Source organism: Miscanthus floridulus, chromosome 19 (genome assembly GCF_019320115.1).
Source record: "Miscanthus floridulus cultivar M001 chromosome 19, ASM1932011v1, whole genome shotgun sequence".
NCBI lineage: Eukaryota > Viridiplantae > Streptophyta > Magnoliopsida > Poales > Poaceae > Miscanthus > Miscanthus floridulus.
Window position 1 is genome coordinate 18,405,211 of NC_089598.1, and position 17,367 is coordinate 18,422,577.

General features: G+C 48.5%; 3 protein-coding genes across 3 annotated transcripts in view; 2 read left to right on the forward strand and 1 right to left on the reverse strand.

Moving 5' to 3' along the window:
* Positions 1-3,663, forward strand: part of LOC136528212 (ubiquinone biosynthesis O-methyltransferase, mitochondrial-like) — a 90,027-nt gene extending 86,364 nt beyond the window's left edge. The window contains exon 10 of the transcript XR_010777002.1: positions 3,510-3,663. The gene's annotated coding sequence lies outside the window, so the exon portion shown is untranslated. The remainder of the gene's footprint in view (positions 1-3,509) is intronic.
* The window catches only part of LOC136528210 (exopolygalacturonase-like), a 269,570-nt gene that overhangs the window by 236,637 nt on the left and 15,566 nt on the right, over positions 1-17,367 (reverse strand). The gene's annotated exons all lie outside the window — the stretch shown is intronic.
* Positions 5,584-7,048, forward strand: LOC136528209 (dehydrin DHN4-like). The gene is made up of 2 exons (XM_066521139.1): positions 5,584-6,275; positions 6,401-7,048. The coding sequence occupies exons 1-2, from the start codon at positions 5,670-5,672 to the stop codon at positions 6,812-6,814; spliced, it is 1,020 nt and encodes a 339-aa protein (XP_066377236.1). The 5' UTR covers positions 5,584-5,669; the 3' UTR covers positions 6,815-7,048.

A 17,367-nucleotide genomic window follows, 5' to 3' on the forward strand; every position in this document is an offset into this window, starting at 1 on the left:
CCCTGCAAACACCACCTCCTTTGCAAATGTGCCAACACCACCAAGTGTACACCACCATGTGAATGTGTGTTAGCATTTTCACAATCATTTCCCAAAGGATGTTAGCCACTCAACTTGCCACGCCACTCGATCCTAGCGACAATGCAAAGTTAGATCACTCGAGTGGCACTAGATGACCGATATGCAAACAAGTTTGCCCCTCTTGATAGTACGGCTATCTATCCTAAACCCGGTCATAAACTTCTCTACACACCTATGACCGGTGAAATGAAATGCCCTAGGTTATACCTTTGCCTTGCGCATTCCATTCCATCTCCTTCAATGTCGATGCAACACATGCACCAACACGATCAACAATGATATGATCCACTTCATATCATCACATGATCATATTGGTTCATCGATCTTGACTCTACTTGCTCTTCACCGTTGCCATCGTCCATCGGCGCCAAGTCTTGCTCAAGCTTCACCGCCACGCGGTCCATCACTCCAAAGCCTTCGACTTGCCCTTCACGCTTGCAACCGGTCCATCAAGCCAAGTCTTATCTTGATCTTCTCCACCTTGATCACATGACTCAATGTCATGTCTCATGTGCAATAAGCTCCTTCATCATCACATGTGTGAGCTTTGCAACATCTCCAAACCATTTTCACCTCCATGGCATATGTTGCTCACACACATCTACCTGTGGACTAATCACCTGTGTATCTCACATAAACACAATTAGTCCACCTAGGTTGTCACTCAATTACCAAAACCAAACAAGGACCTTTCACACGCAAAGTGAATGGCATCCTAGGAGGTCTGTGCAGGGAGCACTACCCTAGCCTGGTGGAGGTGAGCCCGGACATGTTTGAGCCGGCCACTCAGTTCGACCACTATGAATTGGCCGCCGATGCCATGGATCGTAGTGGCCACAGATACAGGAACAAGGCGGAGCGGGTCGTCAGGGACATGTCGGTAAGTCTTTCAGGCACACATTGTATTCTTTTAGCCACAGATACATCGTATTCATTGGGCATTCTTCTAATAAGTAATTGATACCTCGCGCCTTTATGCAGGATTTCTTTAGAATCGAGGAGGGCAAGGAGCACAGGGCGTACCAGGTGGCGGTCGCTTCTTGTAAGAAGCGCGTCACGGACATGATTCACGACGCGCGTCATCAGGCGCACATTTGGCACTACGCAAAGGTCCAAGGGCGTAGCATCAAAAAGGACGAGGCAAGACAGGTGGTGCTGACCAAGGAGGAGTACCTTGCGGTAAATACAGAACATTACTATTGATTTCTTCTGAGATTAAGTTTCCTTAATTTGATCTTCTGATATATCGTTTGCTTGATGGCCTGTAGGCGATTCCAAACTGGTGCAATCGGCATCCAGATGCCTGGGAGAGGATTGTGGACATGTGGCTCAGCTAGGACTGGAAGAAGGAGCATGATGAAGCACGCGAGCGCCGTTTGCTGATGCAAGGAGTACCACACCATCAAGGCAGCCGCAACCTCTCCGAATTCTCAGAAGCTTGGGTAAGGTGAAACCATTTCTCTAACCTAACACTCAATTCTGCAACAACTCTAACAATGTTATTGTCTTTCTCGTAGTCGGCGTCACATGGTGGCTGCCCTTGTGGTCACCTCAAGGCATATGCCTTGTCCCACTTGGGCAAGGTGACGTCCGCCACCGACTGGACCCTAGAAGTCCCTGCCGAGTCATTCACCAACGCCAGCATTGCCCCTCGCATCTCTGTGTACACAGAGATGGCAAGGTCAGTCCATGGGCCAGACTACGACCCGACCACCGAGGAGCGGCTTGATCCAGAGCTCATGATGAGGGTGGGGCAAGGCAAGAAGCACGGGCGGTTCTGGCTTGGCGACGGTGTCCTCGACACGACCTCTGTTCCTCCGCTGCACCAGATCCGAGCAGCGAGCACGAGCTCAATGCCGGCCATACGCCAGCGCTCGACCGTGGTGTCGACACTCCAGGTAAGTGTTCTCTTCCATTCCTAGTTCTTTGACTTTTACATACCTTAGCTCCGTAATCTTGAAACATTGGCGTCAAATGTTGCAGGCACAGCTGCAGGCGATGGAGGCCGAGCGGGAGCAGCAGCGGCAGAGGCTGGCAGCTTTGGAGGCCGAGCGGGAGCTCGAGCGGCAGAGGCTGGCATCTTTAGAGGCCAAGCAGGAGCAGGATCAGCGGCAGATGGTAGAGGTGCTCTCCTACGTGCGGGGTCTTGCGATGACCCAAGGTGGAACGGTCCCATAGTTCCTGCTCGGTCAGCTGCAGCCTACACCTCCACCTCAGCTTGATTCTATTCCGGTGAGTATGACAAATGTTTTAGTTTCTCTAAATGTCAAACCTAATGAAACCTAGTAAAACCTAGTGAAACCTAGTGCTAGTGGTGATGGTGGTGGGTGGTGGCGGCGGCGTGGTTGGTGGTGGTGGTGGCGTGGTCGTGGTGGTGGTTGCGTGGTTGGTGGAGGTGGTGGCGTGGTGGTGTGGTTGTTGTTGGTGGTAGTAGTGGTGTGGTGGTGGTGGTGGTGTGGTCGTGGTGGTGGTGCCGTGTGGTTGGTGGTGGTGGTGGTGGTGGTGGTGTGGTGGTGGTGGTGGTAAAAAGTACATGTAGTGCTTCGTTATCTATTTATGTTGTCTAACACGTTCTGCATCTTCTTTGTTTGTGTAGCTTCAGTCGGCGGCGTTGAACGAACCTAACCTTCTCCTCGTCAACTCCTCAGGATCGCACGCGGCGCCTTCTCAGCCCGGACCGTCGCCGTGACCAGTTTGGCGCCTCCTATGCCTCTTGTTTATGTTGCTTGTCGAACTTTACACTTGTGGTTGTCTATGTGTCGAGATTTGTTTGTGACTTCGAACTTCGAGACTTCTATGTGATGTGGATGTGAATTATGTGATGTGGATGTGGTTATTGATATGTGGATGTGCTTATTGTGATGTGGATGTCATATATATGTTTATTTGTTGACTGGAAATGCAAAAAACAAAAAAAATTAAAACTGGCTGTGGCTTTACCGAGGGCTATGGTCATGCCCTCGGCAAAGCTGGGAATTCTGGAACACACAGAATCCCAGCTTTGCCGAGCGCATGACCATAGCGCTCGGCAAAGAGGAAGCCTTTGCCGAGAGCTGAGCCATAGCTCTCGGTAAAAAAAAATGTCTAAAAAAAATTGTCAATATTCTTTGCCGAGAGCTCTTCTGACAGACGCTCGGCAAAGTTTTTTGGAAAAAAATTCAGAAATTCTTTGCCGAGAGCTTGCTAAAGCTCACGGCAAAGATGAACTTTACCGTGACCTCTCCCCGTCACGGTGAAAATTTTTGCCGACGGCCGGCTAACCCTCGGCAAATCCTTTGCCGAGAGCCTGAGATGCGGCTCTCGGCAAAGTAGCCTTTGCCGTGAGGTACTGTGCCGATCGGCCTCTGCCGAGAGCAACTCTCGGCAAAGACTTCTTTGCCGAGCGTATCCGGCCCTCGGCAAAGAACCTCGTTTCAGTTGTGTAATAACTAATAAGGATGCAACCAAGTAGCAAAAGAAAATTCCCTTGCCCTTTTTTGTTAGCCTCGGAATCTGGGGCTTGTGGAGCGATACTGCGTCGAAGCGCCATTGAGAAGTCAGGTTGACACACGACTACTAACAAGTAGAGCTAGCTCTTTTTTTCTTTCTTTTTTTTGGGGGGGGTGGGGGGTGTTTAATGTATCACAAGGATGATTAGTTTTGTGTCAATCACTGATGTTCTAAATAAAATATACCACTACACTACTGTACGTGAAAACGGAACACCTTTCTTGTCTGGAAATGTAACTATTTTAATACGAAAGGCGGCTGACTCTTTTGTTAAATGTTACTCCCTCTGTAAAAAAAATCTCGTTTACTGCAAAAAATAGCAGTTATTACCATTTTTAATTGAGTGCAAGCCTCTTTTAATCAGAATGGTAATGCTAGGCCTCGTTTAAATTTAGGGTGTAAAGTTTTAGGTGTCACATTCGGTGTCACATAAATGTGTTGTATAGGGTGTTCGGATACTAATAAAAAACAAATTACATAATCTGTTAGTAATCTGCGAGACGAATTTATTAAGCCTAATTAATCCGTCATTAGCACATGTGTTACTGTAGCATCATATTATCAAATCATGAACTAATTAAGCTTAAAAGATTTGTTTCGCAAATTATTCGCAAAATGTGTAATTAGTTATTTTTTAATCTATATTTAATACGTTATGCATGTGTCCAAACATTTGATGGGATATGAAGTAAACATTAGGGGAGGAACTAAACAAGACCTTATTAGGTTTCTGTCTTCACTGTAATATTAATTGTTTTATAAGTAAATGCAAAGATAGTTGTTGCATACTCCCTCTATCCCTAAATAAATCAATTCCTAAAATTCAGTATAATATTAATTGTTTTATAAGTAAATGCAAAGATAGTTGTTGCATACTATATTCTTCAAGACCATGACGAGGTGACATTGTTGGCTCAGTGGTTCTCCCTGTCCACACTCCACAGATTGAAGAAACCAGTGTTTTTTTTATTTCCTTAAATTAACGAACCGATACCGCAGTGCTTTTCAACAATTATGCCTCTTTTAAGTGTCCTCAAGCTGCATTTTGATTGATAAACAATAAATTTACCATAACAGGCAGAGAACTGCTCGTGGCTGATCTTAGTGACCATATCTTGCCTTTAAGCTTATTTATTATTGTCTCCGTCAACAGAAAGGCCTTGGTGATATTCTGATTAACGGCTCGCTGGAAAGCAAAATGAGAAAACGCTGCATCTGACAAAACAAAATACTACGTACAAGGATTTAAGATAATGACTTTGGTCCAATTTGCTTATCTCCTCTTGCTGTCGGCGACAATTTATGCTCGCAACAGCAATCCCACGTCCAAACCGCTCCGGTCCTTCTAGTACCTTCTAGTACTCCTACCAACACGTACGTACGCAGGCAGCCGCCCAGGCGGCCGGCCCACGCGTCCACTCGGCTGCCTACGACCGACACCAAACTCCCTGCATGCAGGGCCACGTAGCTGAGACGTGTCGAACTCCGAAATCTAACACGTTGCAGCACGTATCGCCTGCATCTGACAAAACAAAATACGACGTACAAGGATTTAAGATAATCAGCATGTTCGCTCTATGGTTTCAACTAGAGCTTATTAGTCAGCTAATAATATTTTTCTTTCACAACAAATCAGCATCAGTTAAACTTATGAGTCAGAAACCAGCGAACAGCCAAACTTATGAGTCCAGAAACCAGTGAACAGATCGCCGAATGACTTTGGTCCAGTTTGCTCGGGCTTATCTCCTCTTGCTGCCGGCGACAATTTATGCTCGCAACAGCAATCCCACGTCCAAACCGCTCCGGTCCTTCTAGTACTCCCATACGTACGCAGGCAGCCGCCCAGGCGGCCAGCCCACGCGTCCACTCGGCTGCCTACGCGACCGACACCAAACTCCCTGCATGCAGGGCCACGTAGCTGCGACGTGTCGAACTCCGAAATCTAACACGTTGCACGCACGTATCGTCTATAAATAAACACATTTGGCCTCCTCCGTTTCATCCATCTCGAGCAGAGTAACACAAGTAAGCTCAGCAAAGCTAGCCCAAAGTTTAGAAGAAGCGATCGAGGAGAGAACGAGCTAGAGAGAGGAGAAAGTATGGCGCACTACCAGCAGGGGAGGCGGCAGCAAGTCGACGAGTACGGCAACCTTGTACCTGTGAGCCATGGTGGTATTCAGGGCCAGCAGCAGGGTCAAGCCGGCGGGTACGGCGTCGCGGGCACCGGCACCTACGACGCCGGGGGCTACGGCGGCGGCCAGCAGGCCGGGTACGCCCCCACTGGCACCGGCACGCATGACGCCGGGGGCTATGGCCGCTCTGGTTATCCGGGTTACGGGGCTACCGGAACAGGCGTCCATGACGCCGGTGGCCCAGGAGGGTATGGAGCCACAGGTACCAGAGCTCACGGTACGCATGGCGGCGTGGCCGGATTCCAGGACGGCGGCGCCGTCGGGCACACTAGTGGTATGCATGGTGCAACAGGCATGGGGACCCATGGTACTGGTACCGGTCATGGTGCCACCGGAATGCATGACACCGCGGTTTTAGGCGGTGGAGGGCACACCGGCACCGGCATGATGCCCAGCCATGGCACGGGTCACGGGGCCACAGGCATAACTGGAACCGGCGGCGCGTTCCCCCATGGAGCTGAGCACAAGACAGGCGGCATCCTACGCCGCTCCGGCAGCTCCAGCTCCAGCTCGGTGCGTTTAATTTCTTGCTTCATTATTGCTATATATTTTCACGCTCTTGCACTCCCACTATTTATTTTGTGTTCTCTCGATCGAGCTTTTTGACTAATTAAACACGCAAGAATCTTCTCGTGCAGTCATCATCTGAAGATGATGGCATGGGTGGGCGCCGGAAGAAGGGTCTAAAGGAGAAGATCAAGGAGAAAATGCCCGGCGGCCACAGGGACAACCAGGGCCAGGCGACGGCCACCGGAGCATACGGCGGCACAGGATACACTGGGGCTGCCCCGACAACCGGTACAGGAACCAACGGCGGCGGGACGTACGTGCCGACGACGACCGGAGGCACCCACGAGAAGGGCGTGATGGAGAAGATCAAGGAGAAAATCCCGGGTGGCCACAAGGACTACGACCAGCACCAGCACACCACCGCGGGAACCGGCGGCGGCTATGGCGGAACCACCGACACGTACGGAACGACGACTGAGGGGACGCATGAGAAGAAGGGCTTCATGGAGAAAATCAAGGAGAAGCTCCCCGGTCAGCACTAAATATAATAAGCAGCTCGTCCGGCTGGCGCCCTGTCAAGTTTGTGGACTGCCAATAATAAGTATATATTATATATAGAATAAAGTAGTGAAGAATAAACGGCAGCTACGTGTTGGTATATGTGCGTTTACATTGTAACCACCTTAATAATCCTGGGTGTGTTCATGTGACAAAGTAGTAGAAATATCGTTCCATGACAAGATGGAATAACATAAGTTACACAGTTATGCTTTCAAGTCAATGTTACTATCGTGGTCAATCTTACTATCATGGTTATGACCTCCTTAAAAACATCTACTCTGTCCTAAGGATATAAATATATGAGACTATCTCCAAAAACATCATCCAAAATACTAGATCCATTTTATGTTTGGATAGCCCTATAGATAAAGGGTTTAATATTTATTTTTTTATCTTCTCTAGTAATATTTATTTTTTATTTTCTCTAATAACTGGACTTAAAAGAGACCCTTTTTACAAATAAGTCTCATATTTGGGTTACGACTTATTTTAAGTTTAGGTCTCCATATGAAGATGGTCTAATGGATTGTGCCTCTGCTGTAATTTAAAATAGATCTTGCATATAGGTATTTTGTTGAAAGCTAATACAGTACCATTCACGATATTTAGGTTTAGGTCTCCATACTCAAGATATTTAGGTTTAGGTCTCTATACGAGTCATCAGAGACGGTCTTGGAAGCCTCAATTCTTTCTGTCCTAATAAAATAATACAACTGCTCCTGTACTCTTTTTTTAAAAATAGCACGAATCTCAAAGCAAATAATTAAAGAAATTAATTATTTTATATTATTTTACCTCTGGGTCCCGCTGGGCCCAGCCCGTGCAAGACCAGCCTGACCCCAGCTCTTATCCAGATGGGAACTAACGTCTGTGGAAGTCTCCGTGAGACCGTGACTCCGTATTGACGCCGCCGTTTCACTCGTCGCCCTCGCTCGCTACTCCTCCCCCGATCCCATTTGTTCGTGGTTTGTGGCAAGGGCTACGGCGGCGCCGACGAGGCCGTTGAGGAAGAAGACGCCATGCCACCGGCCACCGCACCCCCATCGCCCCTACCGCGCCTCCTTCCCCCTCCGTCCGCGCCCCCACCGCACCACGCGCCACTGGCCGCCGCGGCGCAGGGCACACCGGCCGGGGGAGGCGGCCGTCCACGCCCCCATGGCCCCCACAAGTCACCGGCCGGGGGAGGCGCCCGCCCGCGCCCCGTCTGCGCTCTCATGGCCGCCCGCGCCCCGCCGCGCCCCCGGCCGCGGGCGGCGCCCCCCATCTTAGGTTGCCATGTCTGTGCTCGCTATGTGTTCTTGATTCAAGCGTTCTAGTTTGATTTCTTCTTTTCTTAGGTTAGCCACTGATCAAAGGGGCGTGATTGTGTTCTTGAGGCCAACTGTTGGCACGCACGAGTACCTGGCGCCCGAGATCGTGTCCGGAGACGGGCACGGCAGCGCGGTGGACTGGTGGACGCTGGGCATCTTCGGCTTCGAGCTCCTGTACGGGGCCACTACGACGAGGCCACGCTCGCCAACATCGTGGCGCGCACGCTCGAGTTCCCCCGGGACCGGGACCCGCCACCGCCGTGTCAGTGTCGCCGGCCGCCAGGGACCTCGTCGCCGCGCTGCTCATCAAGGACCCCGCGCGTCGCCTCGGCCATCAAGCGGCACCCGTTCTTTGGCGGCGTCAACTGGGCGCTGCTCCGGTGCACTAAGCCCCCTACGTGCCGCCGTCGTTCAGCGTGCGTAACGGTAAGGCTGGCGGCGGCGGCAGTGGGAGCGTACTTGTTGGACGGCAGTTGTCCCTGTAATTCACTGTAATTGTCCCTGTAATTCACTGATGCTGCAAGTCCTCGACTACTTCAAATAGATGATTTCAGAAACTAATCTTGTATAGTTCTATTGCTGCCAATCTCTACATAACCAAATCTGCACCATAGAAGCTGGTCTCTTATTGGGCCACGTCATCTGAAAAACCTCAACCGCTAGATCTTGATCGGACAGACTAACTAGCGTTTCTAGAGCTTTCCTCTGGAGCGCGCTGAAACGCCGCCTCCCGGTCCTCGCCGCACCCCGCATCCCGGCGTCCACCCTCCATTTGCCCCGCTGCGGGTGCCTTCCCGGCGCGACCATGGCACGCCCGCGGTCAGGAGCACGCGCCCAGAGTGGCAAATGACAATCATCTACCTGCTTCAATTCCATTCCTGATTAAACAAAAACCGCTGTTCCACTTCCACAGTGGACTGGAAGAAAATCACAATTTGCAGTTAATTTTCGCCTATAAATGTTGATGTTACAGTTACAGCAGTGACATCAGGGCTAAGGAATTTGTGCATGCTTTTCTGAATGAAAGCGTGCTTCGGAATTCTGCGTCAATAGGATTGATGCTGCTGCATTCACCGAGTTGCCGTCCAAAATTTGCACTGTATTTGTGTCGACTTCAGGGTAATCAATCACGTATGTTGATACGACACCACATATTATAACAAAAGTAAACGATACTCCTGCTCATAGTATACCAAGCTACTCCCTCCCTCCTCCCAAAAAGAAAACATGTCACCCGGACCCGGTCTAAGATTCAAAATCTGTCCCATATCTGCATATATCTTTCCTGATCTGGAGACAGTGATGTACATGGTCTGTTAATCACCTACTCCTACTAGTACAAAAATCTGAATATACTTTGTCAAGTAAATGGTACCATGCATGAACGAGGATAGCATGGCACTGTATCTTTTTCTCATGGCAGTACCAGCCGATTTTTTTTTGTTTTTTAGCCCTTTTTTAAAAGTTTTTCACAAATACGCACCTGGAGGTATGCTTTCAGGCCATGTTCGCTTGTTTTATAATCCGTACTCTTCAGCTTATTTTTTCAGCCGGAGCAGTGTTTTTTTCTCCCAACAAATCAGCCGGAACAGAGTCCCGGCTTATTTTTTTTTCAGCAAAGCGAACGGGGCCTCAAAATCTGGACCCTCACCTCGGCACCGGAGTAACTGGTGCTAGGTCTTGGGGTCACGTCGGCATCAAAGTAGAGCTGACGGTGACATGGCAGCCAGCTCGGCGCCGTGGATCTTGGCGCCGAGCAGGCCTTACAGGTGGATCCGTTTCCTTTCTCTCTTCCTTCCTTTTTCTCTCTTCCTTTCTCTCTCTCTTCTCTCTCTCGCTCGACGCCTCCCACCGCCGGCGCCGCTCCTCCTCGCCACGCCCTGCCCCGACCACCGTTGCCGCTCCCGTCCCCCGGCGCCGCGCTGTGCCGGCCGGCCGCCCCGCCGTGGCCCGCCCGCCCCGTGTCGCCAGGCCAGGCGCTGCTGCCTCTCTGTCCTCCACGTCCGACCACACGTGTTGGCCGTTCCCCAGAGCCCCGTCCCACGGCCCTCCACCGCTCCCGATGCCTCCTCCTGCTCTCCACCGCGTCGTGCACTGCCATCGTTGGATAGGTAAATTTCGTGTATATGCAATGTAGTTAGTTAGTGAGGTTGAATTGTTGTGTAGTAGTTAGTTTATTGATGTACTTAGGATGGTAATGTGATAACCTATTTAGTTTAATTAGTTGGTGATCTAGAGATTAGGTGATAACCTAGTTAGACTATTTACTTAGTTAGTTAGCTATCTATTTAGTTTGTTATGATAACCTATTTAGTTTTATTAGTTGGTGATGTAGTGATAAGAGGATAACCTAGTTGTTGGACATGTATGGAGCTAGTTACTATGTTATTTGCGAAGCTAGCAGTTACCTAGTATGTAGTTGTTGGCACGTAATTTGGACTAAACGAAATGTGTTTGGATTTGTGTATGAAATAGATGGACAACCTAGTGAGCATATATCATGGAGGCACCGTGGAAAGAGATCGTTATGGATATGTTGAGTTTGTTGACATGCAAAGCGTGCTCGTGTTATTCAATGAGAAGCCTTCATTTTATGAGTTGGTTGCAAGGGCTCGGGAGGAGCTACATTGCCATGATGATGATTGCATCGTAGTTGAGGGTGTACTTCACCTTGGTTCCCCTCCCAACATCCCAAGGAAGATGATCTCAATTGGGTGTGTGGATCAGTAGAAGAACTATGTGAGATCGGCTATGAAGATCCAGTTCCAAAGTTTGGACGTGGTTATGCGTCGGGTGTTAGTTGATCCCGTCCCTTGTGGGTTTTCCCCACCAATGGGTCAGCAGGCACACTATGAATGTGGAGGTTGCACCTATGGTTCCCGATGCTCAATCTGCCCCCAATGAGCTACTTGGAGATGCTTGTCAGACTCATGATGTTGTGGCAGACCCTTCTCATGAGATCCCTTTGACACAGAATCATCCGAGTAAGTGTCTTATCTACATCGTTCTTTGGAGCTTACCCCCTTCCTTACATCCATTTTTCTCATTCTTTCCTCGTATTTCTGCTTATGTTGCAGGAGACATTCCCAACAATGTGGATGTGCCTCCTGTTGTTGCGGAAGTGCACTATGGAGATGGATTCTGTGCCTCTAATAGTGTTGAAATTATGAATAATTTGGAGCCATATGAGATGGCAAGGGCTCTTGATTCTGATGATGATTGTCCTGTTGGAGAGCTAACGGAGAGTGACGTTGAGATACTGAGGCGTATCTTTCCTGGCCGCCGTAATCCAAGAGTTCACGAGTTCAGCGATCTTGCTCATTCCGATCAGGTGTGTGCAGAAGGACATGATGATGAGCTGCTAGAAGCTCCTGAGGCCACCCCTAACATGGTAATTGAGAAGGGTAAGGTAATCAAGGACCTCCCTACATTGAAGAGGTGGTTGCAGGCGTTTGTTGTGATATGAAAGAGACCTTACAAGGTCTTGCATTCATATGCGGAGCGCCATTACACAGTTGTGTGTGACAAGGAACGCTGCCCACGGAGGGTTTGTGCAAGGAAGCATAAGATCACTGAAAAGTGGAAGATCACAAAAGTTGTCGGGACACATGATTGTGATGACCATGTGCTCACACTAAAGCATCAACAGTTGACATCTACCCTCATTGCCAAGCGGTTGATGGGAATATTGTAGAGAGAACCCAACATGAAGGTTAGGACAATTATCAGGACCGTTGAGGCGTTGTATGGAGGTTATGTGATAACTTATGGTAAAGCTTGGAGGGCTAAATAGCGAGCGTGGAAGATGATATATAGGGACTGGGAGGATGAGTATGAGCAGCTGCCAGTACTTTTCAATGCAATCAAAGCAGTGAATCCAAGCATGCATTATGAGTACATCCCAAAACCAAATGTATGGAAGGATGGGAGACAAATATTCTTCCGTGCTTTCTAGTGCTTCCCTTAGTGTGTTGAGGCCTTTAGGCACTGTCGTCCTGTCTTCTCCATTGATGGTACATTCTTGATTGGCAAATACCAGGGCACACTTCTTATAGCCATATCCTGTGACACAAACAACAAGTTGGTTCCTTTGGCATTTGCTTTGGTTGAGAAGGAGAACAATGACAGTTGGGGATGGTTCTTGAGGCTAGTCTGGATACATGTGGTTGGGCCTGGCAGGGAGGTTGGCGTCATATCTGATAGGCACTAGGGCATAATTAATGTCACACGAGTAGATAGAGGGGTATGCACCTTTGCACCATCGTTGGTGTATTCAGCACCTTGCCGAGAATCTACTCTAGAAGGATGGTGTGAAGGATAACTTTGATCCATTCCAGGAGGCTGCTTGACAACTTGAGGACAAGTACTTTTAGAAAAAGTTGGAGCATGAGAACCGCATCAAATGCAGAAGGTAGACAATGTCTCACAGGTTTGATGAGGGATTTGGGGAAATGGACAAGAGCTCACGACGCCGGTGGATGGAGGTACAAGTTTTAGTACAGCAACATGGCAGAGTCATTCAATAAGTTGATGTTGGGGATACGTGGTATGCCCGTGAATGCAATCGTTCAATTCACCTTCTACAAGCTTGTTGCTTGGTTCAACGATAGACACGCCCATGCAATGAAGTTGCAGAGTGATGGAGAGATATGGGCTCCAAAACTAAAGCGACACCTAGAGAAGGCAAATGAAAGGGCTAGCACACATAGGGTTACATGTTTTGACCATGCCACAGGGACTTATCTGGTCGAGCATAGGGGCAGTACAATGTCCGACGGTGAGGTCCGAGAGTCAAGGATGCATGTGGTAGTCCTCTAAGATTTCACATGCACTTGTGGTAAACCAAGGCAGTACCACTTTCTATGTTCTCATTTGGTGGTAACAGCTAGGCATCGCAACTATAATATCGAGAGTAGGATACCTCATGAATTTAGTGTCAACACACTTGTGCACACATGGAGCCCCTGCTTCGTGCCTTTCTAGGACCCTAGAGAGTGGCCTCCATATGATGGGCCAAAGTACATTGCGGATCCAGCTTACCGTTGGAACAAGCGTGGATCCAGGAAGAGGACGAGGCACAGGATGGTTATGGATCAGATACCCGAAAGAACGAGGCATGGGAGAGGAACCCCATTTCTTACTGACCCAAGCAATACGAGTGTGGCAAGTGTGGTAGACTGGGCCACAGTTCATGCACTTGCCATTGACAGATTAGTTAAGTGCGACTATTGGTTGTTTTCATTATTTCATATTTATTGTATTCATTTCATTAATTATGCATGTCTCAATTTATGCTTCTAATTGTGTCAATTACTTGTATATTTCTAAGTTTATGTTTCATTGTATATTGAATTTCTATTTCATTGACCTTTTTTTGTAGGATGACACAATTCCACCTGCTTGACTCGGCATATGAGGAGACCCACAGAGGATGTCTCATAGCGGAAGGGCAGGTAATAATCTATACGTCTTGTTCAAATTTTTGTAAGCATACATGTGTTCATGAAGTAACGGGAGACTATATTTTATTCCATGCAGGACCTTCCACTGCTTCATCCTAGAACCCACAACAGGTTCTTGGACATGCAGTACAATGACAGGTACACTCCTTTCCTGCAAAGAGCTGGCCTAAATGTCATTTCTTTTTAGGTTCATCGTGGGTTGCCCACGTTCAACTCAACGGCCTTAACTGCATTGGTTGATAGGTATTATCTTCAACCATTGCCTCCATTCGTATACATTTGTTCATGTGCTTACCTTTCTGACATGTAATCTTGCTTTGTCTAAAATGTAGGTGGCGGCCGAAGACTCACAACTTTCACTTGCCTTTTGGAGAGATGACAATCATGCTCTAGGACTATCAGAAGATTCTAGGTCTGAGGATTCATGGCAACACAGTGACTGGGCCATGCAGGTTAGAAGGTTGGAGAGCATAAGTAGAGGCCTTCGTTGGGTGTGAGGTTGGTGAGCAAGGGGCTCGCACTTCTAGAGTTCTAATCTCCTAGCTTCGGTAAGAGTTCACATAGTGCCATGAGGAGGCAGACGACGAGACAGTTGGGTACTACTACATGGCGTGGATCCTACACCTGTTTGCCTATGTTCTCTTCCCTGATGCAATGGGGGACACTATGTTGTGGATGTAGGTCCACTGCCTCACTGACTAGAACCAAGCGGGTCAGTACAACTGGGGCTCTGTAGTGTTGGCTTTTCTTTACCGGTAGCTTTGTGAGGCATGTCATTGGACTTCGTCCTCAGCCTCACTTGGTGGATGCTTGTACCAACTCCAGTTGTGGATGTGGGCTCATCTTCTAGTTGGCCGTCCCAAGGTTCTGGCTCATCGTGACTGGTTCCCAGGTGTCGGTGTTTCGAGTTACCACCGATGAGTAAATTTCTAATATTGCGCGTCTAGCTCGGATGGTGTGCTTAGAGGACACGAGGTTTATACTGGTTCGGGTAGAAAGTCCCTACATCTAGTTCATCGCTGCTACTCGTGTTACTAGAACTAAAAGTTTGTAGTAGGAGTTACAAACGGGCGAGAGAGGGAAAGGATCCCAAGTCTCTGGTGGAAAGAATGAATGGGTGCTTAGAGCTCGACTACTGCTCAGCCGAGTGTTCATGTAGTGCTCTTGTGTTGATCTAGATCAGATCTCGATGGGTCGATTAATTCGGGTCCTGTTCATGGGACGCCCGACTTTCTCTTTTATAGGCCAAGGGAAAGCACGGGTTATAGCGGAGGAAAAGAGAAGAACCAGAGAGAGAGGAAGGCCTTTAGGATTGTCGAGTCCTTCTTCTCCCTCACATGGGTCCTACCGACCTTGTAGACGTCAACAGGGATAGCTCCACATCGTGGCCCTGTCCGTCACTGGTGCAATGCGCAGGCATCGTCTGCCGGTCTTGGTGTTCCATCCCATCCCGGTGGACGTCATGGTGAACTAATGTGCCTATCATCGTTCGTACGAGGGTTAGACAGAACTGCACCGGCATGCCCGACGTTGTTCTTGATGTGAACCCTCAGGTATGGCCCATCATGGCCATGGGTTACGTGTCAGAGCTTTGACCTAGGCCCATATGCTTGGACCTAGAGTGGTTGTCGGCGGTATGGGTCCCTGTCGGGCGAGGCAGAGCCTACACCCAAGGGGTCAAGCGAGGCGGAGCGCAAACCCAAGGGTCAAACCAGGTGGAGCCCGCGGCCTTGGGGTCAGGTGAGATGGAGCATGTGACCTTAGAGTTGGGCAAGGCAGAGACCTCCCCTAGAGGTCGAGTGAGGTGGATCCCATGACCTTAGGGTTGAGCTAGGCAGAGCCCTCCCCCAGAGGTCGGGCGAGGCAAAGCCCGTGGCCTCGGGATTAGGAGAGGCAGAGCCCACGGCCTTAAGGTCAGGCGGGACAGAGTCCGCAACGTTGGGGTCAGGCGAGGCAGAGCCAGCGGCCTCAGGGTCGGGCGAGGCAAAGCTCACGTACTTCAGGGTTGGGCGAGGCAGAGCCTATGGCCTTGAGGTCGGGCGAGGTGGAGCCCTTCCCCAGAGGTTAGGTGAGGCGGAGCCCGCACACCTAGGGGTTGGTTGGAGCTGTAGTCGTGCTCTTGACTGCTCAGATGAATCAATATTGATGACCATGAGCTCCTCCTCTTTGGGTACCCTAGTATTGGTCCCTATTTACACCAAAATTTGGGAAGAGGAATGTAGGAACTCGAAGCTCCCAAGATCGTGTCATCAAGGAATCGATTGTATGAGGATCGATATCAGCTGATTCAGATGTGACACTGGAATTGGCTCTCTTCGAATGACGTCAGCAGATAACGATAATGGGCTACAGTTGGCGTCGGGAAATACATATCATACTCTACGAAAAGGGAAAGATTAGAGTTCAAGTTATCTTAAGTTAGGAATCCTTTATACCAAAGATTGTAATGAGTCGTACTTGAGTAGGATTCATGTTTAGGCTCCGGGTATAAATATTAGACCTCGGCTATTGTAAAAGGACATCTAATCAATCAAATACAATTTACTTTTTTCGGCTCCGTGCCAACCCTTAGGAGCAGCAGTAGAGTAGATCTCAGTGAGTTCTTAAGCGAGCAGGGCTGTATTGGTCTGGCCAACCTCCGGCTTGTTTGTAAGTACTATCATGGCTTATACTTTGGTTTGTATGGCTGCATTGATCCGGTCGACCTCCACTGCGAACTCTAGTATAAGCTAGTTATCGACTCTTATCTAGTTCAAGTACGGTTGCATCGATCCGGTTGACCTCCACTGCTCGAACTAGATTAAGGTCAAGTTATTGGCTCCACCTAAGGGTGTCGTCCTTTGGATAGATTCATTAATTTACCGATCTTGCTGATGTTCTTATTGATATTAGTTTGCAGCAACATCAATCTGCTCGGTCAAGATCGATTTAGATCAGTCTGATATCCTTTTAGTCCATCGTTCGCTTTGTCACAATATGATATTTCTTACTCTGAGTGACGGGTTAAGGCATGTATGATCTTAGAGAGGTTTGCTGGTTAGTTAAATCTGGTTTATAGTTCACTATAATGGCTGTAACGAACCGGTTGATCCCCACTAATGGCACTATAGATTGGAGGACGCTAGTTAGTAGATTTGTTCTCGATTAGGCGTGACCTTAACTGTTTGCTATGCCTGCATCGACTAAATAGCCGATCGCCTATGTTTTAACGCCTACGGTGTGTGTCCATGATTCTGTTAAACTTAAATAGATCTGTTTACTTTAAAGGTTTGATTTATTGTCTTTATCATGGCTGCATCGATCCGGTCAAACCCCACTGTTAGAGATAGCAGGTTAGGTCTAATGAGTCCATAGGTTTGTCCGCGTGAAATAGTCAATTGTTCACATGCTGTAGTCCCTTTTCACCCGAATCGGCTATTTTAGCCGATTCGTCTGAGCCTTCAGGTATAGCATGTCTTTCGGAAAGCCTATTGAAATACAGATGTTTTTGTGGATTCTTTGGTTTTTTGTTTGTTATTATCATCATAACTGCCATCGATCCGATCGAACCTCACTGTTGATGGTAACATATTAGATTTAGAGCGTTTGTAGATCCATTTGTATCAGACAGTCGATTTGTTCGCATGCTATATCCTTTCTCATTAGATTCATCGGCTCAATGCTTTATGCCGGTAATATCTGCCTAGCTGATGATCTTCCTTACATCTACGTGTACTGTACCTATCAACATAAAATCAATTGCTACCCATGAGCTTTATAGTC